Raw genomic sequence first — 26,192 nt, 5'->3', positions numbered from 1 at the left:
TTAGAATATTTAAACCTACATACTTACCGAAGCAGGTTAGGTATCTACTTCAAATTATATTTTTTAAAATATTTTTACACAGAGATTCACAGTTTCTAAAATTAATTAATCCAGAAGAAACAAAATACATCTAATCTTCCTTTGAGTGAGCTATAAATAGTACCGAATCTTATCACCTTTAGTAACAGATAAAAATAACAGTTCTTAAATACGTTCTTGTCAGTGATTTTATCGATAGATTGTATTCAGTCCCATGTCAATCACTAGTATTTTTTTTATTTCTTTCCCATAAAAATAAATAGTAATCAACTTTAATACATACCTCTATGAATTAATGAAGTTTCTGTAATTATCAAAGTTGAAAATAAACTAACAAAAAAGCAACAAACAACTTACAATAGCCAAATGTTTTGAAATATATTCATACTATAAAATTGGGTAACACCGAGCCCGCGTTGATTGGTTTGAACAGCTGTCAAGATTGAAGTTTTTCGTATTTCGATACCGCCGCGCGCTGATTACTAATCAAGTTTATAATGGAAATTCTTATACTATTTCATTATATAATTACGATTTAACATCTAGAGTAATATTTATCGCTAAATTAATGCAGCGGGTCCGCAAAAAAACACAAAACAACATTGGAAACGTCACAATAATATGTATCATAACCTCTCAATAATTTAGTTTTCGGTTAGAAGTTAAAATATTTAGTAATAACAAGCAGTTAAAATGCAAAAGCTTCAAGATAGTGTGTTTTCTATAGTTAAAACAACAAATTTGTCTCCTGCCGTGTTTAATTTTCTGCAGCCAACGGAAGATTTTTCAGGTAAATGTTTGTTTTATTGACAGTAGTATTTATACATTTAGTTCAAGGTGTGTGTGGGTGATAATTGTGTAAATTTCGCAGATAAGACACCTCTTGGCGGAATTTTGAAGGATACGAAGCATGGCTGGCTGGCTTTGGGTCCTAAATTCTGTGTCGTCGATCTTAGAACCGGATTAAAAGTGGCAGCGCGAACCTTTGGCACCCCACTGAGGTTTGTACTGTACTAATAAGTTTCTAACTATCCATTGTATTGAGGAGTTAAATATCCTAAGACGACCCACTGAACAATATATTAAGTATTGAAGTACTTTCTACAGGTATAGGTCATGTTTATATATCTGGTTGTTGTAATGTTTAAAAATCTAAAGCAGGTTTTAGATGTTTTGTAATCTGGTTTGATATCACAACTCTATCTCTTAGTAAAATCTATTGAGGCTTTTCTCAACCAACCCTTTGTGAAGGGTTGGTTGCTTGCCCACTAACAAATGTTTTTATCAAAGTATAACTGTGAAGAAATTGATCAGTTTCACTGCAGTGTCATTTACTCATTCTATTCTATGCTTTACGTAAATAAAACAATGTCACAAATAATTTCAGCAATTTCAACACAATAATAACCAGCGTAGTGGAGCTGCCTAGACCGTTGACTTCAAACTCCATACAACTCATCATTAGCCTACAAAATGATGATGTGGGCACAATCTGCGTACTTCACGTCAACGGTTCACAGTTACTCCGTTGCATACAAACCGAGGTGGTTATTACGGAGTTGGCGGTATGGGACAGAGTACCGGATGGACCCTTAACGTGTTTCGATGGAGTAGTCATGGCTGGGACGAAAAGTGGGGAGATATTTGCTTTTGATCTCAATAGAGCTAGTTTGTTGCAAGGTATGTAGTTTAACTTCACACACAAAACCAAAATTCAAATAGTAATCGAAGATGTGCATAACTATAATTAAATTGTTGTGCCCTTTTTCAGCATTAAAAGACATCTCCCAAGGTTATGAACACCTAGTCTTAAATGAATCCAACCCAGCCAACTTAAGCTTCCTACAAATGAGTGCTATACACAGGATCAGAGAACAACAAGAACTGGCCATAGAGAACAATGATCACTTAGCCGTACTCCTTAATGAGAACTCTTTGGTTGATGGTCAGTACATATTCTTGAATCCTGATGGGACGGTTCGAATGAAGGCCAAAAGAGATCATATTCGTGTAACAGTATTGCAATACATTCCACAATTGGGTAGTTTGGCAGTTGGATATAATTTTGGTGCATTCCAAATTTGGAATATGATGACGTTGGATTTGGAATTTACGTCGCAGGTCAATGTGGAGTGCTTGCCTGTCACCCATTTTGGATTTCAGGTAAATTATTCTAACAACTAACCTAATCTGTGACAAACTTATCATTGTTTTTAATGAAAATTCACCAATTTATTATCTTTTATTCATATGACAGTTTGTAACCTTTGAACTTTCCAAAACATGTTAGTCAATCAAGAAATAAATACATAACTATTACATTTGAATTAATTGATTGAAGAAATCTGAATACATTTTTAGTGTTCAACATTACTTAAACTAATTTCCAAAATATCCATCAATGATTTCAGAATATTGTTTTTTATACTCAGATCATAATTACTTCTGTTCTAGAAGACTTTAAATATTGCTCTTTCTGGGAAACTAAAAATAAATTTTCACTCTTTGTTCTCAGGAGCCCTGTGATGACCCCAGAGCATTCTGTTACCTTTGGGTGGTTTTCTCGGTAACAGATAGGTTTGAAGAGGAAGAATTCCCATTGGCTGTGATGTACTCTCTGACATACCAAGGCAAGAGGATGCTGTCTGATACCAAGTGTCTTTATCAGGTAACTAATGGTATATTAGAAGTTATAAAATTCTTTACAGCAACAATGAGTAAAAATGCTGAGCAGAATGTCACATTGGAAGTAAGCTTTGGCATGACCCTTAAAAATGATAAATGAAATTCTAACAAATTTGGTAGGTGTATGTCATTAATTGTACTGTTTTTCAAAATATTGAACAGTCAAGCAGTATTTCAGTGAAACTTAGTTCCTTAGTGCCTTTGCATGCTTGGTAGACAAAAAATACTTTAATATTTATACCAGTGTTTTTTTCATATTTTATAGGAGTTTTCAACAGCAACTATAAGATTCCAACTAGAGTTGAGCTCAGCTGATGAGGTAGCATTGCTCGGCGGGAAATGTGTGTCCTGTCATGCTTACTCCGTCAACTCTTCATTAGCCGCTGAGGGAGAAGAGAGTAAGTTCATCTATAATATTATTTAGTTCTTATAAGTCATTATTGTTTCGTTTCAGTACTCTGATTAACACTTTTAAATTACAATGAATTCAAATGAGAAACTGATTTCACTGTATATCAATTGCGGCTGACAGCAAGTTCCATGAATCAATGTTATTACTCTTATTAGCAATATTTATGTTAGAATTTTATTGGTGTCTCTGAGCAGAGTCAGTTGTCGACAAATTACTTTGCCGCTCCGAAGATAGCTAGTGCCTTGACAGTCAAAAATTTCCAAACAAAATACCATCGCAATATGCGCAAGGCGACAAATATCTCACTTCGAAGCGAAACTTAAATACTGCATTTTCTTTTAAGTATGAAAAGACACATTGATTGAAAAAATAATGTTTTATCCCTTTTTCAGGCATGTTGAACATTTGTCAGATAGTATGGGAATGTTGGGGTGAGAATGCGAACTCATCCTCTCAATATGGAATGCTCCTGTTTGACTTGGATCAGTGGTACAAGGATCAAATGCCAGGTAATTTGCACACTATAGTCATGCTACATAACTGTTATATTCATGGTGAAAAGTATGTTTTATTTAATTTTGCTGATTTAATTAACATTTTTAGACCTTACCCGTCTATAGTGGTAAGTTAGTCTAAAATAGACTGATAAGTCCATATTTCATGCTCGTATGGTCGAAATGAAACGCACGTCTTTGCCATCGCATGCCGTTTTCGACAATGGGAGTGTACCATATAAACTGGCCATGCTATATTTTTACTAATATTATTTCAATTTTGCACAAACTCACATTGAGCAAGCGTGGTGATTAACGCTCTATCCTTGTCCGTGTTGGAGGATGCCTGTGCCCAGCAGTGAGACGATAAAAAGGCTGTAACTGTATTGCAATTTTGCTAGTTTCTCGTTACCCTGGAGACTGAAACGCTACTATTTACTCAAGCAACATATTAAGGCGAGGAAGTGGTCAACAATAATTCCATAACCGGCACGCGCGTCTAAGGCGCCAAAAGGGGTCGGAGCGTCTGAGCGGGGCGAGGATAACAATACGCGCGCTAGCTTATAACTAAAAGTCGTAAGCGACAAAATGGTTTTGTAATTTTAATATTTAGAAATGATAATTTAATAAAAATTCCTACTACCATTTTAAAGAGTATGTATATACTCTACTACTAAAAAAGTTAAGAGGCTTAAATCGGTCCCGTTTGCCCATAATATGTGAATCTCTTTTTAAAAAGAGGTATGTTTGATATATTTTTCTCTGTTATAAAAGTTACCTAATCATGTTTCTACAACTAACAAAATAAGGCTTATATCGTGAACTTTCAGGTAACCAAGTTGTATTTTGATCCGTTTTGTATTTACTGAGAAAAATTGAAATCCTTGGCGCCAAAAATTCCAATTCGTCCTCTTAATTATCTTTTACTTCTCCAGCAACCTGGCGCCTAGAAACCACAACCTATGTTTTCAATTTTGATACTATAGTGGTGTTCTGAAGACTGAAACACGCTACTATATACTCAAGCATCATTTTAATTCTTTCCTTCTCCAGCGACCTGGCGCCTAGAAAGCACAGCATTCATGAGCGTGACATGGGTGGGCGAGGCGTGGGCGGCGGCCGCCGTGGCGCTGGACGTACGGCTGGATCCTTCCTCGCTGGCCGTCTACTCGCATGCTACTAGGCTTGAGGAGCACTTCTATCCTAATTCTTTGCAGTATAGTAAGTGTTTTATAATGTTTTAAGAAGACTGAATGAAATAATTGTGTCCATGTCTGTTCATCATCAGCCTAGCCTTTTTCCAGATATGTATAAAAAGTAACTGATACACCATTGAGTTATGCTGCCACACTTTCTTGCTTTTGGTGACAACTAGTGACTCTCACTGTAAAAATGATTTCTGACGGTGAATATGCTTTTCAAAGAACCTTCTTATGATATGTTTCTCAGCACAACTAGGCTTACACCATATTTTATGCATAAAATTATAAGTGTTTTTAAATATAGATATTTTTATTCAGCATAATGCTGAGCGGCCGTATCATACGTATTTGTGATGTCCTTCTTTAGTTGTCAATTTATGTCCGTCTCTCGTTCACGCAATTAAATATATTTTCCTTCTTTTCCCTTCCAGGCTGCATCTGCCTCAACACATCAGAAGCTTGTGTGCTCAACACGATAGGCATACAGCGTCAGATCATCTGCTCTATCGACGAGGTGGGCCCCACGGCGCTGCTCAACCCGCCGCGACTGTACGCCGCGTGTCTAGCGGCCGGACTCACGCCGCTATATGTGCATGCGTATCCTGGGAATGTTAATCAGGTATGTGCAGATTTTGTAAACCAACTTTTTAAAAAGGAGGTACGTCGGGATCTTCTTTTTTTTTTGAGGGATACTTTGGTTGGTAAATTATAAGGTGAAAATATGAGAAATTCAAATTGATTTTCAGCGTTAAATTATGCAGGTAATTATGGGATACAAAAAAGACTAATGGCTATTTCACACTTACTGATTTTTGTCGCGTGTAGCAAAACCTACAGGTAAATCCGCTAGTATGAAGGCGCCGAATATGTCTCGTACTTTTGGTGTATGTAAATAAATATTTGATGTAAGTATGAACTATAAAATGAAGCACTGGTCGGCATTCAGCCTTATGTAGGAACTCAGATTTGAAAATAACTTTAATGGTTGATAGCTCACTTATCAAACAGGTCAACTTTACTTTAATTTCCTTCCACTTATAAACATAATTTTCCAGGAGGAACAGCGCAGATACTTACTGTCCGTTGCCCTGGAGGCGCGGCTGTCGCGGTTCCTCAAGCGCTGCGCTCACGACTGGGCCACCGGCAGTCATAGCGGCGCTGGGTGTACGCTTACATTCTTGGTAAGTGCATAACTTTGTATTCTTTATGACTAATCTTAATGAAAGTATTATCATAGTTTGAACATACAAAATATTTAGTTTTAACTCCACTGACAATAAGCTCAAATCACTCATTAAGTACTAAAAGAAAGAAAACAAGAGAGATAGAATAAGATTTAATAAAATATTTCACACAAGAGAAACACAAGTTCTAGTTCCTACTGGATTTAAATCTTTTTATTATTACTTGTGTTTTAAATAGAATTCATAACAATTTTCTTTTGAATCCAGTGTTAATCTGTGATTTATGCAAGGCTCACGTATTGATTTTACGGTTTTATTAAAGGTGGACTGGTGCTGGAAACGAGCCATCGAGTTGAAAGAGAATGCCAAAGAACTGACAGCCCCGTTGTTTGCGTCATCTGCTCTTCCTGATAGGTAACAATCAAATGAAATAAAAAATATCTCTTTTATAATAATTAGGCGAACTTGTGTAAGTAAGTCATTTTCTATTAAAATTGTATTGCTGCGCCCTATCTGGGTATCAAGTATGTACCTTTACCGTTTATAATATCCTCTATGTCTATCTATTCATTATCGCAATAAATATTTGAACTTTGAATATAATTGAGGTATTCTCTGATTAAAATTTTATTTTGTTCTCAGAAATGTAGTGCGGTGTCTGGAACACTGCGTACAACAGTTGACACAGCTGACCGGCTTGTTGGATGCTGTGTTAACGAAATGCTGCAACCTGATTATACCTGATGGTAAGTAGACATACAGCTTAACTAGCGAGTTATTACTTGGGAATCGAAATCGATACCTCGTGCACGGCAGTTGCTGCATCTACTAAACCACCGAGGGTACTGTAACAAGCTCACAGAGAACAAAGTGACTAGCGCAGGCGTTATAACAGAAAATCACTTAAGAAAGTAGCTCGCCAAAATGTGCAGGACGAGGAACGTTACGTTGGTACGCGTTCTTCAGACCCGATCATTTTAGTAATACCAAAAATCGTTAACAAATGTCTCAAAGAACCCGAACGCTTCGTTAGTTCATTCGTAACTAATTGTTTTGCCTACCGTACGAATTTGTCTTAGAAGGAGGTGCCTGGCCTAATCTGCCTTATGGCATCTCCACTATATTTCCTTTCTCTGTAGTCTGATGTCAAAATTCTATCTCTAGTCAACAAATTAACAAATAGATGGATTCGAAGTGGTTATTAAAGTGTATTTTTTCAGCTCTAAGCGAAATAGAAGAGAAGTACAAAGGCATCGGCACGGTGTCGGTGTACTTCCGCGTGGTGCAGTGGTTCCTGCGCGTGGGGCTGCTGCCCGAGCGACCCGAGCCCCACGCCGCGCTGCCCTACCCCGCACACCAGTTGTACTCTACTTATAATAAGAGGTAGAATTTATTTAACTTTATGCAACATAATATTACATAAACAGACTTAATGCCATAGGCATTCTCTCCAGTCGACCTTAGAGTGATACAGAGATAATAAAGTAGGTGCATTAATTACTAGAAGAGACATGAATAACAAAACTGAAAACGAAATAGGTTATACTAGATGATTTTGGGTACAAATGCTGATGAACGCTGATAGAAGAGTGTGACAGACAAACATACAGTGCTGACCTCTAATCAAATTGCGTTAAAGACAGGACGACAGTGATAATCATACAAATAATCCCTACGTATTTATTACTTAAGAATGAGTCTACGATTTTATCTATTTTCAATATGACGAATTCCTGTAGAGTTATAATATACCTATCCATATAAAAATTAAAAAAACGTCGAAAACAAATCTTGCCTTAAATAATTTAAACCGGTTATTTCCAAGCAAACTAAGCTACATTTACTTTTTACATAATAACCATTTAAACAGTTAATAATATATGTATTCAATTGCAGGCGCCTAAAACTGAATCGTTTACAAGACAACGCTCCCACAGACGAGAGCGAAGCTAACAAGCCGTGTTCTCTGTTGTACATTGATCAGCTGCTTGAACAGGAGTTCGGTGGTGAAAGGACTTATCAGTAAGTATTTTAATTTCCATAGATTTTAATGTCCATTGTCATCGACAACATAAACGTCCGTTTTTCCTAAAACGATTGTATAACAGGGAAGGAGGAGGAAGAAGTATTGTCTAATTTGAAAATGGACGTGAACATTCATAGTTGTTTTAAGAAAACTGATGTTTATTTCGTCTTTAAATGTGGCCTAAAGCTCTTACTTCAATTGGTGCTTTCTTGCTGAAGCTAATTATGGTCTAACAATTATGAAATTGATTCAAAACATTCACAAGTAATTTTATTTGAGTTTCTCACTAATTGTAAGGGTCCTTTGTATTTAAAAGCCCACAACACTTTTGCAAGCTGATCTTCGCAATGTTACAACAATTAGTTAAATCAATTTCCACCTTTAAAACCATGGCCATAAAGTTCATTCAGTTAATCATATTTATCTCTATACTTTTTCCAGGATGTGGAAAAAAGGCGGCAGTGAATGCAACGGCCTGTACCCGCCGCCGTCCCTCTACTCGTTACTGCGTCTGTATTTACTGCCCGATATCGCGGAGGAACATAAACACTCTTTAGTGTTGTACCTACTTGTGGATTACTCTATGGTTTATGATGAAGTTAGGTAAGTGTCTTACATTGAAGTTTATACACATATTTATTTATTCGTATACCAACAGAATTGCGTATAAGGCAGATACAGAAGCATAGAGTGATAATATTTCTGGTATGAATGCCTACTGCAGGTACATACAATATATCACTCATCTTACATAACAGACAACAACCAAAATTTTATATAATCTTAGTTTTTTTTCAAGATAGAAAAAAGTTATGAAAGCCCAAAACTGATCAGTTAGGTTGTGTATCAGAATCAATAACTCCGTACTTTTTTACTAAAGTAAAGTTGTTCTAAACAGTTGTCTAGAAAATATAGTTAATTCCATTCTATACTTATATGTATACTCTTTCAACAGGTATGAAGCAGTGATTCGTAGACTGATGCAATTCCCTACAATGTTCGGTCTAAGTAACACTGCTATAAAGGCTACTCAAGCCTTCTGGCATCTGGACCACAGGGATTTTGATGTAAGTCGTGAACTATTAAAAATATCCATCCATATTTTCAATTCAATTCAATTCAATTCAATTCAATTCAATGTATTTATTTGTGAGCATAGGTATACAGAAAGGTCTTAAAATTAAACATGTCAGAGCTCTATGTTCTACCAAAATTGGTGTACAAATAATTTTAATCCTATTGAGTTTAAACATTATAAAATCATAGTGTTTCTATTTTATCATTTAGAAATATTTCAACTGAGTAATATGCCTTATCTATTAGAAATGTACTTAATCTACGTTTAAAAATACTAATATTCTGTTCAGTTCTTATACTTTTTGGAAGTTTGTTATAAATTTTTGAAGCCATTGCAAAAATACTGTTTTTATAAAATGTTGTCTTAGATCTTATTAAATGTAATTTATCACAACGACGTTGACTGGTTACTTGGTCAAATTTATTTAAATTATTTTTTACAAACATGCTTGTTTCGTAAATGTATAGTGAGGGCATTGTTAATATTTTTAAATTCTTAAAATGCATGTAGCAACTGTCGGTAGATTTTAGATTGCAGATAGCTCTAATGCACCTTTTTTGACACTTAAACACCATTTCTTTACCCGTTGCGTTTCCCCAAAACATAATTCCGTACCTCAAAGTCGACGCTACTAAACCATGATACGCCATTAATACTGTTTTTCGGTTTGCCGTTTTATTTAACATATGCAGAGCATAAGAGTATTGGTTTAGTTTATTGCATACTTTGTCTATATGTATATTCCATTGTAGCGTATTTTCTATATTTAGTCCTAAAAACTTAGTAACATTAGTCTCATTAATAATTTTGTCGTTGTATTTAATATCTAAATTTAAATTATTATTTAGTCGTTGTTGAAATTTCATTAATACTGTTTTTTCTAAATTTATAACTAGATTATTATTTATTAGCCAATTAACAACCGAATCAATGTTAGAGTTAATATCTGCCTCCAGTGAATGTAAGTCGTCACTATTAAAAAGTAGGGTACTGTCATCTGCAAACATTGTCATGGGGTATTTTGATGACATTGGGAAATCATTAATGTAAATAATAAACAAAGTCGGGCCAAGCACACTTCCCTGCGGTACTCCGTAAGTTACCGTTCTCTGGTTAGACTTATACGTTATTTCGTTATTTTTATAAATTCTACTAATAAATGTTATTTGTTGTCTGTTACGAAGGTAGGATGCAATTAAATTCAATACATTTCCTCTTATTCCGTAAGAATTTAGTTTGTTTATAAGTATTTTATTGATTTATCATTTTTCTAAGAAAGGGTTTATTTATTAAAACAAGCAGTTAATTCTATTTCATCACATTGTCGTACTTCATAATTGTTTTGCTCAAAATTAATATTTTTTCCACTATCTTCTGCTCTTTTTCCAAGTTATTCGGGTTCGAAATATTTTTTCACAAATCGTTTATCGTCAAAAAAATTTTTTTTTTGCTCAATTAAAATTTTGAACCCTTTTCTTGAAAACTATTCAGTAAAACAACCATTAATCCCAATTATTTCCCCCCAACAGTTCGCCCTCGACCAACTCCAATGCCTAACAGGCAACACCCTCTCGGACTGGCAACACAACGTCGTGTTATCCACATTGCTCGCACAAAAGAAGACTCAAGCGGCCCTCCAGTACTTACACGTTCGGAAACCAGCTCCGATACAGAACATTCGAGATAAAGACGGCGATGTGGCCACATGTTCTATTCGAGTCAGTGACCATGATAAGCTGGAAGATTGGCAGTCCTGCTGCAATCTGTATCTAGCGAGGGGACTTGTGTTTGAAGCGTTAGATGTTATAAGAATGTGTGTGCAGAATGCGGGCAGTGTTGATGATAAGGTTGCTGTGTTGCAGTTCTTTTTTAAAGGTTAGTATTATTTTATTTAGTGTATTTTGACATTGAGTTTACTGTAACGATACTAGCTATGACGATAATAAATTTGTCAAATAAGCAATTTAATGGCTGATTAGGATTTTGTCAGCCTAACTACTCTTGGAAAGGAAGTAACGTTAAAGTAGCCTAACAGTGTCCTGTTTTATCACAAGAATATTTCGTAATTTTTTATACTAAATTTTAAGTCAACGTTAAACGTCAACGTCAACATTATTGAAACTATGTTGTTTTTAGCACACTTTTTACTCTTTGGCTTATTTTTTTTTCTCAATTATCTGTGTAATATTATTATATTTGTGCTTATTTCTTTAGGTTGTCGCAACACAGGAAATCTGGCCAAAATACTTCAAGTGACGATGATGCCGTTTGAAGAGCAAATGTTCGTCAAATATCTAGAGGATTGTAATGAGCCACATACGTCTGATATTCTAGTCATGTATTACCTACAACAGTCTAGGTAAGTTTTCTGAAGATCTTATTTAAAAATTCTTTATGGGAAATCATAAAAATCTGAACAGTTTAGGTTATTTATTTATCATGTTTGTATAAGAAGGTTTCTATTCAATGCGTGTATAAATGAATACTTGACTTTTATTTTTGCTGTAAAATATATTTCCAAGCTACATGTCTCCGGGCGTGACTGTGATCACTCGAATGCGGTTGATACGCCTGGCTAGTAATATCGAGAGATTCAATATAATGGTTATATCGACAGACACTTGAGATTGAGTGTTAATCCACGCTTGATCGATGCAGAACGGTTGCTATTATCATTCCTTTTTAAAAGTAATCGAACTATTTTATCAACAGATACCTCGAAGCAGAGCGCTACAACGCAAAGCTCAAACAACAGAAGCCCCGAGCTAAAGACGTGTCCACATCCGTAGAGTCGCTATTCGATACTATGGACAGAGATAACGCTAGAGACGCCATTGTGGAAGTGGTGTGTTCCTCTCTGCCCGCCATCGCTAACACTGTGGCACATTATGCGCTGGATAGCAGAGACGTGGAGCCGCATGGTATGTAGATCACTTATAAACACATATTGTAGCTATGGCTATGATCATTGAACGTCCTTGGCAGTCGTTACGGGTAGTCAGAAGCCAGTAAGTCTGACACCAGTCTAACCAAGGGTATTGGGTGGCCCGGGTAACAGGGTTGAGGAGGTCAGATAGGGCAGTCGCTCTTTGTAAAGCACTGGTACTCAGCCGCATCCGGTTAGACTGGAAGCCGAACCCAACGATTTGTGTCCAATTCATCAACACCTTGTGCGCAAGCGCCCAGTGCGTAACAGCACCGATATTCTAGATTGTCCATGTATCCCACAATGTTGGTGAATGTTGGTGTGACTATTTCCCTTTTATATCTGTGTGTTGTATCTGAAATAATGAGTCTTGCAACTTGAAATTAAATAATTTAATTAGCTTAAGATGGAGGCCATCTGCTACCCAAACTTCAATTTCAAATTATTACGCCTCAGGCTCTTATCTATTTTGAAAGTAAAAAAATTCATTGAATCTAATTGATTAGTAATTCAACCTAACCTTGAACGCGTAAGTTGCATAATCACCAAGCTACATATTCTCATTTAAAACAATACTTTACACTAAGCAAGGATTATGTCATTATTTGGCCTCCAAAATATTTGTTCGCAAAAAATCATTTGCATCTGTCACTATGCCTAGCATTGCCTACAATATTAGCATAAATTTCATCTGACTTGTAGACTAGATCTGAACTTATATGGCGTCTACCCACGTATTTATTACGACTTTAGACTGTTTAGTTTGAAAACCGAAAAAGGTTTTGTTAGTCATGTGTGTTTAGCAGTGAGAAATAGTCGGCCTAGGACGAAATAGTTTTCGAAAAAGTATTCATATTTTAGGACACTTATTTTATTTATATATATATTTTTAGATTTTTTAAAACTTAAAGGTATTCAGATTTTTAAAAATATTATTTACCAACCGACTTTAAAATAGGACTGCTTAATTCTGATAGTTTTTGATTGAAGATTACAGTCGTAACTTATGAACGGATTATTTGACGGATTCATTCATTGCTCAGTTAGTTTACAAATAATTTCTCATTTTAGACCTACTAGTACTCTTGTTAGGCATAATTATATAACGATAACAATAGATCTAAAACTGACCTAGGATAAATGAAACCAATTGTTGAAAAAATCATGTTTTTTCAATTGGTTTTATTTTATTTTAAGTGGAACAACTAGATTGGTTGAAATGGTTCAACAGAACTATATTTAAAACCTACGATATAATAGGTGAGCTTATTACACAGATTAATATCTAAGTGACAATCATATTTTTACTCTTACTCTAATTATTTCTATTTTCTCTTCCAGTGATTGCGCCGAAACCCATGTCTGTGTTTGTGAAGGCAAAGTCGCCTAAAAACACGTTCACTTACAAATCATCGTTTATTCAAGTAAGTTATATTTTTCTCTAAACATTTGTATACTTAAGCTTATAACTTCAATATGTTTTATATCAATAATACAAGAAATAAACACACACCAATTTCTTTAACATTTAAACATAAGATTGTTTGTACACACCCACACATATGCAAAAAGTCTAACAATCGCATGCTTACAAGAATGCTTCCTTCATAAAAATATCAATCTCCATTATTACGTCAGACTATTCACGGCTTAGATTATTAAACCAACTGGAGACGCCTTTGTCGTACCTTCTCCAAACAAAGGTATCCTTGTCGTATACCGGTTATTTTTATAAATTTATATGTTTTGGCCATATTGTTATGCGATGTGATCCAAATTCTATGAGTGAACTATGGGCTATCACAATTGTTTGCTGTGCCTCGCCCCTCGCTTTTTAAGAGACAGACTTTAAGACAAAGATGTGTGTCTTCATGGAGTGTCCAGTTAGTTCAATGATCCAAGCTTCACGGATAATGCTTATGTAAAAATAACCTCTACACAGCACACCGTCATCGCAGTTTCACTATTTTTAAAGTTTTATACGAACAGCGAACTCTTTCATTTCTTCAGTATGTTTATCATAAAAATTCTATGTTGTTTTTTCATAGGATACCATAGAGAATGCTAGTGAAACGTGGTTTAACAAGCCGAAAATGCGTCGCGGTATGAAACGTGCGCTCAATATTGAAGATACGCCGTTTATTTGCACTCCGAAATTGACTAGGACGAGAAGGTATGTTGGTTTCAATTTATATTTTTTATACTATAAGAATTTTCTTTAAGAGTTAATTTTTGAAGGCTTAAATGAAATCGTATTTAATTTTGTTGAATGTTATGTATGTGGTTTGAAATTTAAATATTGGCATTTGTTTGAGATCATTGACCTTTCGAACATATCTTATGAATCATCATGTGATTTGCTCACCTAAATACCTACTACTACAAATATATTATACATTTTAAAACATCATTATCAACACCTAATGCTATTCTTCCAGCATCCTCTCAACGGAACAAAAGCCGTCCGAATCGACACCTCCTAAGCGTGCCCGATTAGACCTAACAGCGACCCCTAAGACCCCCAAACTGGGGACGTCATTCCAAGTCAGTGAGACACTCAGCTCTCAGATGGCTACATTGCTGGATATGCCTGAAATGCAGAGTCCTGACTGCAAACTGTACCCAGATAGGGCTGGTACTCCACATAGTATATTGAAGGTATGTACTGTTATATAATGTAATTAGAATACCAAATGTCAGAGAGCGCTCCCTAGTCGATCAATGAAATCAAGTAATATTACGTATTGTGCAAAATTACATGTATGAATAAATTGAAAATTGCGTAATATTTTTTGCGACATTTCTACAATTGCCGCCTTAAACTTGAAAGAGGCTGAGAGAGAAGTCTTGTCATAACTTCAAAGTGATTCACTTTAGAAGTATTGGATGACATTTTTTTGGATTTCCCCCGTAAATATAGCAGTTTTCAAACTAGAAGCTTATTGTCTAAGGCTGATCACACATTGGGCTATCGCGTCACGTTTCTCGAGAGTGATGAGATCTCTAGGATCCGATTTTTCGAAGGATGCGAGGGAACGCTTTCATCCTTCTCAGGCTTTTGTTTAATCATCAACCAGTATTACGATTATGGCATCAAATATGCTTTTTAATTTTGATAAATTATTTTATTTTTATGTTTTCAGACCCGTCGCAATGAAGAGCTGGAGCGAGAGGCTCCGTCGCCGGTGGACTCGCGGTACCTGGGCGACAGCGACGACGAGCTGCTGGAGACCGCCAGCAACCACACCCACTACAGCGACTCTACTAACAAGTACGTCTGTCTGTATGTCTGTCTGTATGTATGTAAGTGTGAAGACATGGTGGACTCGCGGTACCTGGGCGACAGCGACGACGAGCTGCTGGAGACCGCCAGCAACCACACCCACTACAGCGACTCTACTAACAAGTACGTCTGTCTGTATGTCTGTCTGTATGTATGTAAGTGTGAAGACATGGTGGACTCGCGGTACCTGGGCGACAGCGACGACGAGCTGCTGGAGACCGCCAGCAACCACACCCACTACAGCGACTCTACTAACAAGTACGTCTGTCTGTATGTCTGTCTGTATGTATGTAAGTGTGAAGACATGGTGGACTCGCGGTACCTGGGCGACAGCGACGACGAGCTGCTGGAGACCGCCAGCAACCACACCCACTACAGCGACTCTACTAACAAGTACGTCTGTCTGTATGTCTGTCTGTATGTATGTAAGTGTGAAGACATGGTGGACTCGCGGTACCTGGGCGACAGCGACGACGAGCTGCTGGAGACCGCCAGCAACCACACCCACTACAGCGACTCTACTAACAAGTACGTCTGTCTGTATGTCTGTCTGTATGTATGTAAGTGTGAAGACATGGTGGACTCGCGGTACCTGGGCGACAGCGACGACGAGCTGCTGGAGACCGCCAGCAACCACACCCACTACAGCGACTCTACTAACAAGTACGTCTGTCTGTATGTCTGTCTGTATGTATGTAAGTGTGAAGACATGGTGGACTCGCGGTACCTGGGCGACAGCGACGACGAGCTGCTGGAGACCGCCAGCAACCACACCCACTACAGCGACTCTACTAACAAGTAACTATAAACAAATATACTGGGAAAGATAAAGATACAATTTGAACACAGTCAATAATGCGTCATTTCTCACATTATGGGCAAACGTATGTCAAAGACCGCTCGCAACGAAAACGGCATTATACATTCAGTATAGACAGCGCAATTTTAGCCTGTATGTGAAATACACCTTTATCTCAACTTGCCCAGGGTGTGTTTAGTGACTGACGATTCGATAAATGCTTCACAGGTCACCTTTATGTAGTAACTCCCCGTCATGAATGACATTTGCAAATGATAACTGGAACGAATCGCTTAATGTGCATTTTGAATTTATTTTAACCAGTCTTAGAAATATTTTTTCTAAGACTAAAAGTATATTTTTTTCTGTACCCATATTAAAACATAATAAACATAACTAATATTTATCTTTCAGACATCTCCGCTTCACAATACCAACGGCTTCCGAATCCGGATCGACTCCTTCACCACCTTCAAACGCGCAGAAAGAGAGGGAGCGATGCGCCGCCGCCGCGAGAGAGAGGGAGATGGATGTCTCTATCGATAGCTTTGTTACTACCACTTCGCATGCTATGGTGAGTTTGATGTTTGAACTAACTTGGAAAAAATAAGGTTCTGTTTTATTTGTCTTTGCTGGATGGTTTAAAACTTAAAAGTTTGACGAATTTCAATTTCATTTGTTTAGATCTTCCGATATTTTTCGGTATGGAAAAGGATGCCTGATAAAAATGTTAAAATGTGTAATGTATAATATAAGAAAACATGGATTTTATCTTTTTTAGAATGAAAATCATCCATTGGAATCGCCGCCTAAGAAACAAGCAACAGAAGACTCGATCAAATCGAGGAAGTCTTTCAAAGACACTGTTCGAGCCAGGTAAGAGAAAAAAAAAATAAAACAATAAGCCTTTGTTTGACAATTTTATTTTAGAAAAAAAGTAGTATAATATTAAGTATATTATACTACTTTTTTTATAATTATAATTCATTATTTATTTTTCTTTTTTAGTTTTTTTTCACTTAAGATCATATATCTAATTTTACTTTCCCCATACAAATTCTAAACCCATTTTCATCCCCAGGCGATCTCTCTCAATATCAGTGAACAGCAGTTTATCCGATGATCCGAACACTTCTATAGAAAGCATAGCCGACATACCCGTTACCCTTATAAATCCACGATACTCAGGCGAAAAACGTCACAAGTACACTGAAATTGTCGAAGGAAAACAGACCTTAGATAGTTCGGTTATAGAGTTGAATGTCGAAGCGAAAGGCAGTGAGGCGGAAATAGCCGAGGAAAGACGAGAAATGCCGAAGACGCCGAAAGGAAGAAGGGGCATTAGAGCCGCTAGTGGGGAGAGTACACCTGTGATTAATAGGTAAGAATACGAATAGATTTAAGTTCTTGTTATTATTTATAACCTGACTTTATATTCGTGATTCCTTAACATAACTTAGTATAACCTAGTCCAGAAATCTGTAACATATAGTGATACATAGTTGTAGCATTTTTTTATTGAAGTATTATCAAAATCCATTTGTTTTCTCTCTAGAAGTCGAACTGCAACACCGGAACGACAAGACTCGCCCGTTGTTACACCTTTGCGCAGTAGCAGAATAACTAGGTAAGACATTGACATTGCAAATTAATACATTTTAAGATATCCTTAGATTTTCAATACAAAAAGTCAAACGAAAATGTCGATAAATCAGTATTTAATATTTCTATCATTTCAATAGCAATCTAAATAAAATACTATAATTGTTATAGGAGTAGGTCTAGAACGCCAGAATTAAGTCCACGCACATCGCCTTTAGCTCCCATACCCGAACAGCCGAAACAAGAGTTTGAGAGCGAACCACATCCCGAGAGGAGTACTCTCAGTGTGCCGAGACAACTCAGGTAAATATACCAAAGTTGTTCAAAAGGCATATCATTTAAAAAGGCATAACACTACATATTTACTAGTATTTTTGACCGACCTTAAAAAGTTGTATGCTCGGAATAAATTCAATCCCTACAAATTTGTATGCGGTTTTCACCCTTACATAAAGTTATACATCAAGATTTTGCTTCAATTAGCGCCGAGCCGGGTTGGGTTGCTAGTATATTAAATGAATGTTTCATGAATTGCTAAAATATTGTGTTTTTTACATTTACCCCAAATGCCGATTTTAAACTTTCACTATGTCTAAATATACTTCATCCGGATATACATTTAGGGGTGTCAAAAATTTTTCCTTCAAATACTACTGTAGTCTATAGAGTATAGTGTAGTACTGAGTCCGTGTTTACAAGTAAGTTCCAAAATTAACTTATTTTCATCCCCTAGGAGTAGGTCCCGTACTCCGGAACGCCTAGAGAAGGGCGTGGCGGAGTCTCCCAAACTGGAGGCCATCACCGAGTCGCCTACAAAGTCTTCCAACACTGAATCATCTTCTTCATCGTCGCCTTCTAGACGTAGTTTGAGGTAAAACTTTTAATATACGCTTTTTACATATCAGAATAATGGATAATTTCTCATATCGCACTTAAAAATACGGAGTGCCATACAATTTACTCTAAATAATTTTCGAGTAAATTGCAATTGTTTTTTTTTTGTTGGTATTTTTTATATCTACAACTATAAAATAACCTTCTTGTATGAGTTCGTTAAAAATACAATTTGATATGAATCACCATCATCATCCAGCATCCAGCATCCAGCTCCTGCCAGCCGTCTTGTGCAAATTTGATATGAATAAACTGTATCTTTGTTGTAGGAGCCGTTCTCGTACTCCAGAGATTGAAGTTGTAACAGAACTAGTATTGAAACCTCCACCACGTAGTCTCAGGTATGTTTTCATATCCCAAACGAATCACACAATTTCAACAATTTCGATATATAACTCACAATCAATGTATCAATTTCTAGGAGTCGTTCAAAAACGCCAGAAAAACTCATGTCACCGAGAGTGGAATCTTCAGCACGCAAGAAGTCGCTATCACGCATGGTTTTAGAGCACAACACCTTCGCTAAAACAAAACAGACAGACAAAATGGATGCCGATATTCCCGAGGAAAAATCTGAAACAGCTATCGAATGTACGCCCATGAAGACTTTGAAACAGATCCCTAGTCTAATGGACGTAACTCTATCGCCTATAGTTAATAAATCAGTATTACAAAGTTCTAACGACACCATTATGGCAGAATCACCGGAAGCAGCCAAATCTGATAAAAGTACCGCTGAATTAGTCTTAAAACCATTACCAGCGTTTACTACACTACAAGAAACTTGTATAGAGAAGTCAGTCCTACATAGTTACGCGAGCAGCGTAGCCGATACCTCGGTTAGCATTCACGAAGAAAAAATCGTTGTAACTGAAAAGAGTCAATCAGTCTTAAAACCTCTTCCAACATTTACGTTAAACGAGACAGAATTCGATAAATCTGTGTTACATAGCTACGAAAGTTCTGTAGCTGAAACTTCAAGTATTCAGGAAGATAAAGACCAGACTCAACCAGATAAAAATACTTCGAAACCCTTCGCTGCGTTCGTACAAATGATTCAAACTGATTATGAAAAATCTGTACTACATAGCGCTGAAAGCAGTGTTGCTGATAATTCTAAAGCTTTCGATGATTCTAAAGTACAAGAAGCTTCAAGCTTAATGACAAATGACAGTGATGTTGATATGGAAGAAAATGTAGAAAATAAGACTGCGGCCGAACAGAAGGAGAAAGAGAAAATAGTGGAGATTGAGAGGGAGATCGGTGAGATACAGGATATGTCGGATGAAGATGTTGATGAGAGTGATTCGGATGATGATGATGATGATGACGATGTGAACGAAGGTGAGGATGAAGCGGAGGCGTCTGGGAGCAGTTCGTTTGATAGTGAGGTAAGTACTTATGAAATGGCGAATTTTTTTTTACTATTGATTGTCTGTCTTATTAAATGTACAAGTGTTAGATACAGCCGTTGCGAACTATTTATTGACACATATGATGTAATGGAAGAAATTATTTAAAAATATTGTACATAGTAAGTTAAGAATTAAGTTATGCGCAACTGAAATTTCAAATTGCGCAAACGTTGCGCATAAATGTCGACGTTTAAATAATTTTGCGCAAATAGATATTCAGTTTGATTTGTTATAAATATTAATATTATATTGGATTACCAACAGACCCGCAAGCAAAATGAAGGGAATGCTTCCACAGATCTCACAAAAAGTGATGGTAAAATGTGTACCAAAGTCAACGCGGTAATTTATTAGTATAAACCGAATTGCTTTGTAGGCTGACAGACTATATTTAATTTATTTCCATTAGAACAATATAGATTTAGCTTAGTTTTAGCAAAAAATAATATACAAACAAACACTAGCTTCCACCAGCGGTTTCGCGCAACCGCTTAAAAACTAGCCCATAGCCGTTATCGACGAATGGTCTTTCTGATACTGAAATAATTTTTCAAATCGGACCAGAAGTTATAGTATTAGAATAGATTTATTTATTTTAGACGAAATTAGTTTTAGTAGAAAATAGTGTTAGCATAGTTTTAGCAACAACCAATATTCAAACATTTATATTAACATACGATACAACACTTTACACAATATTAATAATAACAAAACTCTAAAATTCCAGTCAAGTCCAACAGACGGCGAAGAAAACGACGAGGTTATATCAATAGAAGATTCGGAAGATTCTAGCGATAAACTGGAAATAGACGAACAGTCCAAAGGCAGCACACAATCAGATAAACTACAAATTGTCGAAGTTGATGAAGAAGAAAGTACACCAACAGAACAAATAACTAACAAAAATGATACACAAGAAAAAGAAAATGTTGAAAGTTCCGTAGATCCGCTGAATCAGGCTAATTTCTCGCTTATGACGGATGATAATTCTGTCGCTGGGTCCGATAAGTCGGATATGAATCTCAATTATTCGACCGAAAGCGATAAAGTTAGTGTTAGCGGTGAAACTACTGTTAAGCACATGGAGACAGGTAAGATGGCTTTTCATTCTTATAATGTTATAGTTGTCGCTGAAGTTAATGACGTGCCAATTAATTTTCTCACACAAGAACGTGCATGTGGCCATATCAGTCCTGGATTTATGAATAGGCCCGTTTTTTATTAGTACTTGAAATGTCCCCGAATTTACTACAAATGGAAAATCATTATTTGTGAGGTTTGTACATAGGGCGGCGCTACACTCATTAAAAATATAAATCCTTGCCATATACCACACCAACCCATTGTTCTATGTTCCAAGCCGCCCTTAAGTTTGGCGCGAACTGTATCTTAGATTTTTGTAACTGAATGTAATATTAATTTGTTTGCAGAACCCGAACCAACAGTACAAATTGAAATCACAGTGGAAACTGAAAATAAAACAAAAGAACGCTCGCCCTCATTGACCGAAGTTGATAGTCCTAAACAAATGGAGGTAGCTCCTACAGTCGAAGAAATTTCAGAACCAGTAGATAAAATATCTAGTATTGAACCTAAAGATGATAAACAAACTGAAATACCTGCAACAGATAAAGAAATAGAAGGAACTGATAAAGTACCTACTAAAGAAGTCCCAACGATTATCGAAGAAGAAAGCAAACCTATTAAAAGAGTGTTGAGACTTACAGAACATATATTAGATGAGCCACAAAACACACAAAATGAACCAGAAGTTGCTCAAAAAGTTGCAGAGACTACTGAAGAAGTACCACAGACTGCAGAAAAACTACAAGAGACCACAGAAACACAAGAAACTGAGAAACCAGATGAAGTTGAAATAGTAGAAAAACCAACACGCGGTCGAAAACGTGGCAAATCTGTATCCTCTAACAAATCTACTACAGAATCTGAAATTGAGACAGAAATTCGCACACCAGTTACTAGAAAACGTACCCAGTCTACCGCTTCAAACAAATCTGTGGATACCGAAAAGACTCCTGAGAGTGCCAAACCTGATACTCCTTCTAGACGGAGAGCCAAAACACCAACAAGCACAGAAGTACGAAAGATAATAACAAGACGTGTATCTAGAGAGATGTCAGAACGATCGATGACAGACGAATTGAAAGTTCTAGAAGAATCTGTTCTAACACCTAAGCGTCGGTCTACTCGTTCTAGAAGCAAGAATATTGATGATAATGAGAGCGTGGCTTCAGAGAGTTCGGTAGCTTCTATTAAGAGTAAGGCGAGCGAAGACGCGGGTGATAGGGTAGTTAGGAAAGGCCGTAAATCTGTGTTGGTTAGTAAGCCGGAGTTGTCTGTGATACCTGAAGTTATTGTTGAAGAAGGGGGTAAGAATGCTGAGGATGTTGTCAATGAATATTCTAGTTCTAGGAGGTAAGATTTGTATGACTTTATTTTGTTGTTTGTGTAATTTTAAAATATTGCGTTTTTGACATTCTTAAACGCGACACCCCTTTGTCTCTGATATCCATTATAAACTATGCCTTACTAAAGTTTAAAGGGAGCGACTGTCTATGTGACCTCCTCAACCTGGTTACCCCGGCAAGACTACATACTACACCTATTTTATATGGCATAGATCTCACAGTTCAGCCGCTGGCTGTTTACTACTTAACCGCCCAACCCCTTGTGCATGCCTTGTATTTGACAACTACGACCAAATATTTACATTACATTTCAATTACAGGTTAACCCGTCACCAAAAAGCCGTGCTAGAATCATGGCTGGAACCCCAACCGTCGCCACGCCGTCGCCTCAGCACAGCCTCGCGTACTTCCCGCTCTATAGCGTCAGAGGTAGATGACGACGATGCCTCCTCGACCCATTCCGCTGCCTTCGATGTTCAGCCCATTGACAGGATCTCGCTGCTCAATAAGACTGATTTTGAAGGTAGGTTGGGTAGTATGAAAATTGAGGGAGTTTTTACTTGTAATTATATGTATGTGCACAAATAGGAATCGATATTGTGTAGTAGTGCACAAATGATCTTTAGATGAATGCACAAAATTATAGTTGAACAGCACTAATGCCCATTTTCACAAACAAATACCTAATTTTAGGGATCCCCTAAGAGCATTTAGGGAACACTTAATACGAATTTCGTTTTCACCAAAGGTAAAATGTCCCTTATAATGTCCCTTATATTGGGGGAGTCCTTATTCTAAGTGACACTTAGTTAGGGAAACGTTAAGAGATTGTTGGTGAAAACGGGCATAACTATCTATTCGTTTTTTTTTTTTGTAATAAGTATTAGTGTGCACAAAAAATATTAGTTATGCACTGGACCTTGAAGCATAGCATCTTGTACAAAATGTGTAAATATTCTACTTCTACTAGTCTACTAGTATTAATAAAATGCCCCAATAGCATGTCTCCTTGCTTCAATTTTAATATTCCTCTAAACTTTCTTTTATTTTATGCCATGTTGCATTACACTAGCACAAACGCAATCTTACTTGTACAATATACTAGTGCAAGCGAGATACAAACTTTATTTTCCCATACGCAATCCAAGCATGTTTTCTACCACATAATATATAACTTAAGCTATTAACTAACGCATTAGGCTCACCCGACTTGGAAGAAATGCTACCGAACCTGTCACCAGAATCTCTAGCGTCGGATGCCAGTAAGCAGCGAAGATGTGAGTATGCTTACAGCTTTGTTAATTTGCAATTTTTATTATATTTTATTTTAATCGCATGATGTCTTGTAGTCTGTTCTTAGAAATATAACTAGCTTCCGCCCGCGGCTTCGCCCGCGTAGAATTCGGTTATATCGCGTTAATAAGAGAATTCTTCAAAACTCCGGGTTCTTTCTCAAGGTCAACTCTATTTCTGTACCAAATCTCATTAAAATCAGTTCAGTGGTTTAGACGGTAAAGTGTAACAGACAGACAGAGTGACTTTCGCATTTATAATATTAGTAGGGATGAAACTTGACCCAGTTCAAGAATATTACTGAAATACAGGGTTGCACCATTTGTCCACTCAACTATAATGATAACCGTTATACCCATTGGTCAATACAGCGATTTGACAGCGTATTATTGATATATTGAAATGGTACAATCCACACGTAGGGTTAATGCAATGTTCCCAGTCAATTACCGGGAGAAGGTTAAACTTTAACTGAGTGCGGTTTACCAAGCCATGGGCCCAAAATCTTACATGATTAGTGTACTTCTAATCCTTAGTTTTCTAGTTCTAATTGTAATAATATAAAATCTTCAGCGCGTCTCGGCAGAGCAGCATCAGAAACCAAAGCAGTGCCGCGTGCTGCCAAAATTAACAGGAGAATATCTGTAGACGTTGGTAAGTCACAATTAATGCTCTTTCTTTTTATTTTATTAACAAGAAACTTACTTAAATCGATGACAAAAAGAGCTGCGGTAATTATGTGTTTCAACGTAATTATAAAATTTAATTAAACACCCAGAAACCTCATTCGTAAATGAATTTGTTGAAAATAATATCTTGTTGCCTTTACCCTGATCTGACCCAAGTGATCAACAACTTTCTTAAAACGATACTATAAATTATCTAGTACAACTTTTAAACTATTTTTTCAAGAAAACTGACGTTTATGTTGTCAGTGGGTCTAAAGATAGGTACAGTCAACTTCAGGTCAGTGGTTTTATAGGAAAATCGTACTTATTACTATTGAGTTAAGGTGCATGACAGTTACCACTGATGTGCAGTCTACTGTACTATTATTATTTTTTATTTAAACATGTTCCTCAATAAGATCTCTTGTCTCTCTATAGCGGATAACTCAGACCGCGGTTCCCCAGTGCCTATGGGTGCAGAGAGCCCGGCTCGCGGGCGGCGCAAGTCGTTCAACCGCGCCTGCGAGGCGCTACATACGCCGAAGGGACGACGGGCTTCTACTGATGTTAGGGTATGTATTTCTTTTTGATATATTATTTGTTTTTTGTTATACAACTTATTTAATTTTGGTTATGTGATTAAATAATGGAAAAACTTTGGTAAATATCTTGTGAACTTCATGAAGGCTAAGTACTTCATCTTCCTATGGCCATATCAAAATGAATGCGTCGTTTTCCTTTATACAGACGTCCTACAAAAGTCGCTGGGTATCAGAATTTCAGATGTATCTATATCACTTGCTAAAAATTGCCCACCAAGAACTTCAATAAATTTTTATTTACTTGCATCTGGCAACAAATTCTATATCATCCATCATACCAAGAAACAGCCTAATTGTTTTGTCATTTAAAAGTTTCTAATCAAATAACATGTACATTAACAGCAGAAAGGCGACACGGAAAGCCCTGTGGAGTCGCCCGCGGTGTCGGAGTCCGAGGCGGCCGTCACCCCCGCGCGACGCACTCGCCGCGCCGCCTCCAACGTGTCCACCACCAGCCAAGCTGGCTCCGAGACTGGGAAGAGGTAAAAACGCTCACTATGTGGACATAGGGCAAAAAAAGTCGCCTATAGACTATAGACAATAACGCTCGAAGTAACTCGCAGGTCACATACTTTTATATAAGAGGAAAGATATCGATATATTCTTTGTATGTATCAGCTCGAAACTACTGAACCTATTTGAAAAATGTTTCCACTGATGGAAGGTAGACTGTCCCCGAGTGAAGCTATTTCCTCGAGGTGTGGCTAAAGCCGGTAAAACAGCTAGTAAATTGCAATGACAGACGCATACCTTTCAAAAACGAACGCGCCAAAATTGAGGAATTTTACATTCTCCCGAGAATTCGATTCGGTCGGCGCATTAGGTACTAAAAAGGAGTGCATTCACTATTTTGGTATATTTCTAGTCGCTGCGCAAGGTGGTAATTGGTAATTTAAATATGTCTTGCCACTAGATTAAAATATGTCAAACAACTCCATAAGGTGTGCAATCTTGTTTCAGGTCAAGGAAAGCCGCTCTAGATGAAACTAAGGATGCAAAGAAGAAATGAACAAAAACATAAGTTATTTTTTATATTTATAGTGAAAGTTATATAGGGTTTCAGTTTTGTTTTTGCATTTATAACATAATAAATCGAATACCAATTAATGTAAATTTTGCATTTTTATTTAACTAACCCAATCTGAAGGGCAGGTAAGTTTT

General features: G+C 36.8%; 1 protein-coding gene across 5 annotated transcripts; it reads left to right on the top strand.

Annotated features, from left to right (window-relative positions):
- The first annotated feature begins 457 nt into the window (after positions 1 to 457).
- LOC110371993 (protein ELYS) lies at positions 458 to 26,144 on the top strand. Of its 5 annotated transcripts, none has more exons than XM_064036775.1 (40): positions 458 to 829; positions 911 to 1,040; positions 1,427 to 1,719; positions 1,811 to 2,202; positions 2,555 to 2,707; positions 2,990 to 3,122; positions 3,529 to 3,645; positions 4,684 to 4,851; positions 5,264 to 5,451; positions 5,888 to 6,013; positions 6,339 to 6,430; positions 6,659 to 6,762; positions 7,237 to 7,399; positions 7,913 to 8,038; positions 8,484 to 8,645; positions 8,998 to 9,109; positions 10,650 to 10,995; positions 11,335 to 11,479; positions 11,833 to 12,041; positions 13,388 to 13,470; positions 14,095 to 14,219; positions 14,485 to 14,704; positions 15,190 to 15,317; positions 16,543 to 16,702; positions 16,910 to 17,004; positions 17,210 to 17,509; positions 17,684 to 17,755; positions 17,902 to 18,033; positions 18,464 to 18,601; positions 18,894 to 18,965; positions 19,046 to 20,015; positions 20,304 to 20,381; positions 20,767 to 21,130; positions 21,470 to 22,475; positions 22,789 to 22,991; positions 23,668 to 23,745; positions 24,335 to 24,415; positions 24,868 to 25,001; positions 25,377 to 25,513; positions 25,992 to 26,144. In XM_064036775.1, the coding sequence occupies exons 1-40, from the start codon at positions 733 to 735 to the stop codon at positions 26,038 to 26,040; spliced, it is 7,881 nt and encodes a 2,626-aa protein (XP_063892845.1). In that variant the 5' UTR covers positions 458 to 732; the 3' UTR covers positions 26,041 to 26,144. The 5 variants fall into 5 exon arrangements, with proteins under 5 accessions (XP_063892845.1, XP_063892844.1, XP_063892848.1 ...); XM_064036774.1 differs by having other exon boundaries at positions 25,374 to 25,513; XM_064036778.1 differs by lacking the exon at positions 17,902 to 18,033 and having other exon boundaries at positions 25,374 to 25,513.
- Positions 26,145 to 26,192: the final 48 nt, after the last annotated feature.

The sequence above is a fragment of the Helicoverpa armigera genome, chromosome 11 (assembly GCF_030705265.1).
Source record: "Helicoverpa armigera isolate CAAS_96S chromosome 11, ASM3070526v1, whole genome shotgun sequence".
Taxonomy (NCBI): domain Eukaryota; kingdom Metazoa; phylum Arthropoda; class Insecta; order Lepidoptera; family Noctuidae; genus Helicoverpa; species Helicoverpa armigera.
This window is presented reverse-complemented; position numbering and strand designations above follow the sequence as displayed.

What these genes read in the sequence shown, in the direction of transcription:
- LOC110371993 (XM_064036774.1), top strand. Translation starts at nt 733, where the DNA reads ATGCAAAAGCTTCAAGATAGTGTGTTTTCTATAGTTAAAACAACAAAT. An exon ending in GGTGTACGCTTACATTCTTG is followed by an intron (nt 6,014 to 6,338) that starts GTAAGTGCATAA and finishes GTTTTATTAAAG; the next exon opens with GTGGACTGGTGCTGGAAACG. An exon ending in GTTGCAGTTCTTTTTTAAAG is followed by an intron (nt 10,996 to 11,334) that starts GTTAGTATTATT and finishes TTATTTCTTTAG; the next exon opens with GTTGTCGCAACACAGGAAAT.